Source organism: Mesoplodon mirus, assembly GCF_964341445.2.
Source record: "Mesoplodon mirus genome assembly, chromosome: 5".
NCBI classification, from domain to species: Eukaryota; Metazoa; Chordata; class Mammalia; order Artiodactyla; family Ziphiidae; genus Mesoplodon; species Mesoplodon mirus.
Window position 1 is genome coordinate 120711772 of NC_138980.1, and position 6000 is coordinate 120717771.

General features: G+C 44.2%; 1 protein-coding gene across 1 annotated transcript in view; it reads right to left on the reverse strand.

The window, feature by feature from the left end:
* The window catches only part of THBS4 (thrombospondin 4), a 52004-nt gene extending 48756 nt beyond the window's left edge, over nt 1–3248 (reverse strand). Inside the window, exon 1 of the mRNA XM_082621261.1 lies at nt 2897–3248. Within this exon, the coding sequence (XP_082477387.1) occupies nt 2897–2984 (88 nt within the window). The 5' untranslated portion in view covers nt 2985–3248. The remainder of the gene's footprint in view (nt 1–2896) is intronic.
* Nucleotides 3249–6000: the final 2752 nt, after the last annotated feature.

The following is a 6000-nucleotide window of genomic DNA, read 5'->3' on the forward strand; positions in this document are numbered from 1 at the left end:
AGCCCTGGAAAGCAGAATATCTATTATGTTCTTTCTAGCATCCCACATTCCCCAAACATGAGGACTGCTGCCCACTGTACTTCAAAAGGGGCATAGAATTTTCAAATTTCCAGAGAACTGGAAACTTTACATTTCCACCAGTGGGAGCAAAGGGAAATAAGGTAATATATTTAAAAGTTCCATTCAGGATAAGACATCTTCAGGAAAGAGATGTGTGTTTAAAAGTATGGGAACTGCATGCAAAACTCTTGGTATTCCTGATTTTTGCTTTGACCATGATTACTTCATAATTCAGCTGAAACTAAATTTACCGCATTTCAATCTGTAGGGTTCCTCTAATCCACTGGCTTAACTCCCAAGAGGCCAAGTTGGGATTAGTTAGTAATGAGTTTGGAGAGTGTTTTGAAAAGGAAATGAGACACCACAAATTTCTACTAATGTTATTACGCTTTAGTAATAGCGCCAGGATCTAAGCACAACCTTCTAGTGTTACAGGTGAAATTACTGCTACCAATGAGCCCAACCATCACTGTATGAAAATCGAATACTTACCAATAAGACTAGCAAGGCAGCTCAGAGGAAAAAGGAGATAAGCAAATTATTCAGCTCAGCTGATAATTGCAAACCAATCAACTCAATAAAGAATCTATCAGAAACTTGACTTAATCAGATCATCTACAGCAATTAAATTAACCAAATAATTTAGGTATAGCCTGATTTCAAGTCTCCATAAAACAGGCAGCTCTGTCCAAGGAGAAGCAAAATGCATACCTGCAACACACCATGAAGTTGTGTGTTCAAATGTCAAGAATTCATATAACACAAAATATTATACCCATGAATTCAAATATGTTAAATAATGTTTGCAATAAGAAAACTTTTGAACTGTGTCAAAAGCTTCCTTTCTGACACCAAAAGCAAAGGCAACAAAAGCAAAAGTAAACAAGTGGAACTACATCAAACTAAAAAGCTTCTGCACAGCAAAGGAAACCAACAAAATGAAAGGGCAACCTATGGAATGGGAGAAGACATCTGCAAATCACATCTCTGAAAAGGGGTTAATATCCAGAATATATAAAAAACTCATACAACTCAATAGCAAAAACAAACAAAACAACAAAAAATCACAACCAAACATATTTAAAAGTGGGCAGAAAATCTGAATAAACATTTTTACAAAGGAGACAGACAGATGGCCAACATATACGTGAAAAGATGCCCAACATCACTAATCATGAGGGAAATGCAAATCAAAACCACAGTGAGATATCACCTCACACAAGTTAGAATGGCTATTAGCAAAAAGACGGGAAACAGCAAGTGTTGGTGAGGAGGTGGGAAAAAGGGAACCCTTGTACACCATTGGTGGGAATGTAAGTTGGGGCAGCTACTATGGAAAACAGTATGAAGGTTTCCCAAAAAATTAAAAACAGAACTACCTTATATGATCCAGCAATCCCACTCCTGGGTATTTAGCCAAAGAAAACAAAACCATTAACTCTGAAAGATATATGGAGTTATTCATCACAGCACTATCTACAATAGCCAAGATATGAAAACAAACTGCGTCCATCACAACTTTCTCATCACAAGAAAAAAATCTGTAGTCACGTGTGGCAATGGATGTTAACTGGACTTACTGTGGCGATCATTTTGCGGTGTATACAATTATCAAATCATTATGTTGTACACCTGAAACTAATATAACATTTTATGCCAATTATACATTAATTTTTTAAAAAGGCTTCCTTTCTTACCTTCCTAGAAGCAAGGTCACAATGAATAAATACTATAAAGTACAGCATTTTAAACATTTCAACCCAAACTAAAAGCTGTTCAGTATTCCCTGAAAACACAATTCTGGTTGCCTGGTCTGGAATCAAAATGAGTTATCTGGTGAAATGCAAAGTTTAAATGGGTAATTACTGCAGTGGGAGGGGAAGGGAATGGAGACCACCAGCACAGGCATTCTTCATTCTGCCTTCCTAGAATTAGCAATTTTTACTTCAAGTTGCGTGTCTCTTCCAGCTTTATTTCCTTAGTCAGTAAAAATTAACCCCAGGCATCAATTCAAACAGATGAAGGTCGTCACTGGATAGCTAGTTAAAGCCCTAAAATGTTTTCTTGCTTAAATAATTTCTTCCTTTTGGTCTTTCCAAAATTCTGTTTAAGCTTAAGTGCTTTCTGCCCAACAGTTCTTTTCACCCCATCTCACAAAGGGGTTTGAAGACTGATCATCCAGGTGGCTTTTCAAATTATTAGTCAACTTATTAACCTCTTTGTAGAGAAAGACCCATTTCTCAGCCTTCCAGTTCAATTTATCTCAAGAATCAAGAGACCAAGCCAACTCCCAAAGGAGGCTTTGGGGTCCCAGCAAAGTTGGAGCAGAAAAAGGCGAGTGGCAGGGCAATACAGCAATACTGCACCCTTCTTGGGGATATCAGCCTCAGACCACCTGGTCGGAACATCGCTCCTGCCGCGTCGAAGGATTTAGGATGCTGGGCTGAGTGGAGGGCCGGCCAGAGAGAGCCGCGGGGGACGGAATTCGGATTTCACCCTACTTCAAACAGAACGTGTTCGAGGTCTAGGGCCGCGCCATAAGCTTGGAAACCCCACGTTTTTGCCTAGCCTGAAAATAAGTTTTGCATCCCCCAAACTATTGTATAGGGAATTGGTCTCATCGCTGGATAATCGAATCTCCGAAAATTCTAATCTTTAATTATCGTTTCCAATCACAGTAAAAAAGAGAGAGGTGCCGAGCGAGGCCCCAGAAGCCAGGGGCCAAGCCGCGCGCGGAGCTGGTCCCTCCGTTCGCCCAAGGGGAGCGCGGGACGGCGGGCTCCGTGACCGGGGGGACCCTGGCCCGTGGCTCCCGCCCCGGCTCGCTCCCACTTACCCTGGGGGGTGGCCTGGGCGCCGGCCCCCAGCCACGGCTGCAGGGCCAGGTTCAGCAGGAGCAAGGCGGCTCCGCGCGGGGCCAGCATGTTGGCTTTTCCTGCTCCCCGCGGGCGCTCGGGACTCACGGCTCCGCGGGCCCTGCCTGGGAGTGCGGACAGCGCGCGGCCCCTCGGTCGGGCTTCCAGCGCGCAGCGCAGGTGAGGCGAGCGCGGCGTCCGGGCTGCCGTCGGGGGCGGTGCTCGCTTCCTGGCGCCGAGGAGCTGAGTGCGCTGGCGGCTGGGCAGGGCGCTTTATGGTCTGCTTGGCCCGGGTGGGGGAGGGCCGAGGCCGGGGCGGCCTACTTGGCTGGGATCCCCTTTGGCCGGGAAGTATGGGGGCGGCCGGAGCGGGGAGCGTGGGCGGCAGAGAGAGAGGCGTGAGCTTCGGGACAGGGGACGAGAAGGAGCCCTGGGCCGACCCGGTCCTGGGTGGGTGGGCGTAGTCGCCGGGCCCGCACGGACGAGGGGGTTAGGAGGATGCGAAGTGCGAGGATGCGCAGTCGGGGGGCTGGTGAGAAAGTGAGGACACGCAGGACAGAGAAGAAGGAGAAGAGCGGGGCAAAGGAGGAAGAAAGTGACACTGACCCGCTAGCTTTGGGCACCGTCCATCCCCCACCTCTTCTTTTCTAAACAGAAGAACATCGTTTGGTCAGGCTCTTAACACCCATCTTGGGTTCCCTTCCCAACGAGCCCTGAAGGCTCTCTGGGAACTTCTGCCTCCTAAGGTGGTCCGGAGAACAACTGGTTTCTTTTATTTCTTCAAGCTTTTCTTGAATACTTCAGATGATGAATATTTTCCCCATCAAGTTTTGAGAGGTGAACGGTGAATGTTTCAAAGTTTTTGAGTTTTCAATGGAAATAAAACACATCTCAAGGAATCCATCCAGACAGAACCATTTATAGGATGGTAATGTTTTATGGAGAATTTTTCAGTCCGGTTTCCAAACACTCTGCCCACTTCTGTTCCGCCCTCCCAAAAGATTCCAAGTGACAGTTTAAAGCTATGGGAGTAGGACCTAAAAGAGAGGGAAGGAACATAAGGAATTAGTCTTCCTCCTAGGCAAAGTTCCCTGAAAATAATGTGGATTAATTAGAGGAAAAATATTTTGGAACAATGGCAAACTTTTCCCTCTTAAACAATCTTGACTAATGGAGAAAATCCAGCAAAGTATTTATATCCCTATCTTTAAGTCTCAAAGAATTCCATTTCAAAGTTTAAGAAGCTATCTGCCATAAGCTGGAAGATTAACTCATCTTCTTATTCCCAAACTGCTAGAATAACCGCTCACCAATTATGGTTCCATTTACAGCTAATGACCTGAAAATTTGTGAGCTGTATTCAGAGCTCCTTTCTATTTGAGGTCTAACATAGTTCTATTCCAGGCTTCATTTAATGCTACATTACATTAAGTCTCTGTATGGAGTGGGTCACCATATGTCTACATATAAGAGAGCACTGAAGAGACAAAGGGCACATGTTTCCAGCAATGTGACTGTACACTAGTGAGATGGATTAGAGAATCTTCAAGTCACCAAACGGTGTCCTCAGGAGTGGCCTGGGCTGGAGGGAGCTCCAGGCTCCCAACTTCTACTTTAAGCACAATGGCTCTGCTTGTATATGTTTTATGCAACGGACTTCGGAGTAAGTAGGACTAAGTTATTTGGAAGGCAGATACCATTTTTTTAAAGTCATCTTTGTTCAGTCGTCTTTGCCAGGCATCCCCAAATCCTAGCAAATTCCCAGCAAAAGAGCTTGCACAGGTAGGCACACAATAAATTTTGGTTGAAACTGGATGACTACTAAGTGTAACTGAGCAACAAAAGAATCAAATGACTTTCTGCTAGCCTAATAGTACTTACAATTTAGTTTTGTTTTTAAAGAGACTGCATTTTTATGAGGCTATTCTTTGGGGAACCTCAGTCAGCTTTTTCTTCATGTTCTCAGAATCAAGAGGAAATTTGATTACAATAAAATTCATTAAATTGGCTGTGAAATATATGGTAAAGGAGGTGAAAGAGTTAATCTGTGTCTTTTCTGTGCCACCTCATTAAAAGATCTGTTGTTAACACTTACACTGAATTTTAATAATGTACTAATTTATTTAAATTTTCCCCAATATCAGACTGAGCTCTTTAGCACTATCTCATTTATTTTCATAGTCCTAATTCCACGTACAGTGCTGGCACTTGATAGTAAGTAGCTCATTGAATTTACTTTCCTTCTCTTGGTACTGTAAAGCAGGATAAGAGGTTGTGATATGTTAGTAATCCATTCATGCTGTGGATTGCAAAAATGGTCCCAAAGCTTCACTGTTGTCTATATATCTTTTGCTTTCCAGCTGTAACTCTAGGCTTGGCCATGTAGTTTTCTTGTTCAATAAGAATTTAGCAAAACTCCTACAAGCAGAAGTAAAAAACATACGTGTGTGATTGGATTTGCCTACTCTTCCACCTCTGCCTTTGCCATGATAGTGTGGCTGTGCTAGCCTGTTGGAGGACGAGACATGGTGCAGAGATGAGTCACCACAGTCACCTTAAGCAAAGCCAGCTGAGATCTGCTCACAGATGACTCACACAGGTGAATAGGTTCAGGCAAGATCAGCAGAACTTGTCTTGTTGACTCCAGCCATGAGAGGAACAAACGTTTATTTTTTTAATGTATTTATTTAATAAATGTATGTATTTATTTATTTATGGTTGCATCGGGTCTTTGCTGCTGCACGCGGGCTTTCTCTAGTTGCGGTGAGCGGGGGCTACTCTTCATTGCGGTGCAGGGGCTTCTCATCGCGATGGCTTCTCTCATTGCAGAGCGTGGGCTTCAGTAGTTGTGGCGTGTGGGCTCAGTAGTTGTGGCTCGTGGGCTCTAGAGTGCAGGCTCAGTAGTTGTGGTGCACAGGCTTGTTCCTCCGCGGCATGTGGGATCTTCACGGGCCAGGGATCAAACTCACGTCCCCTGCACTGGCAGGCGGATTCTTAACCACTGTGCCACCAGGGAAGTCCCTATTTATTTTAAACATTTATTTTTGTATGCCATTAAGATTTGGGGGTTGTTTACTATGTAACG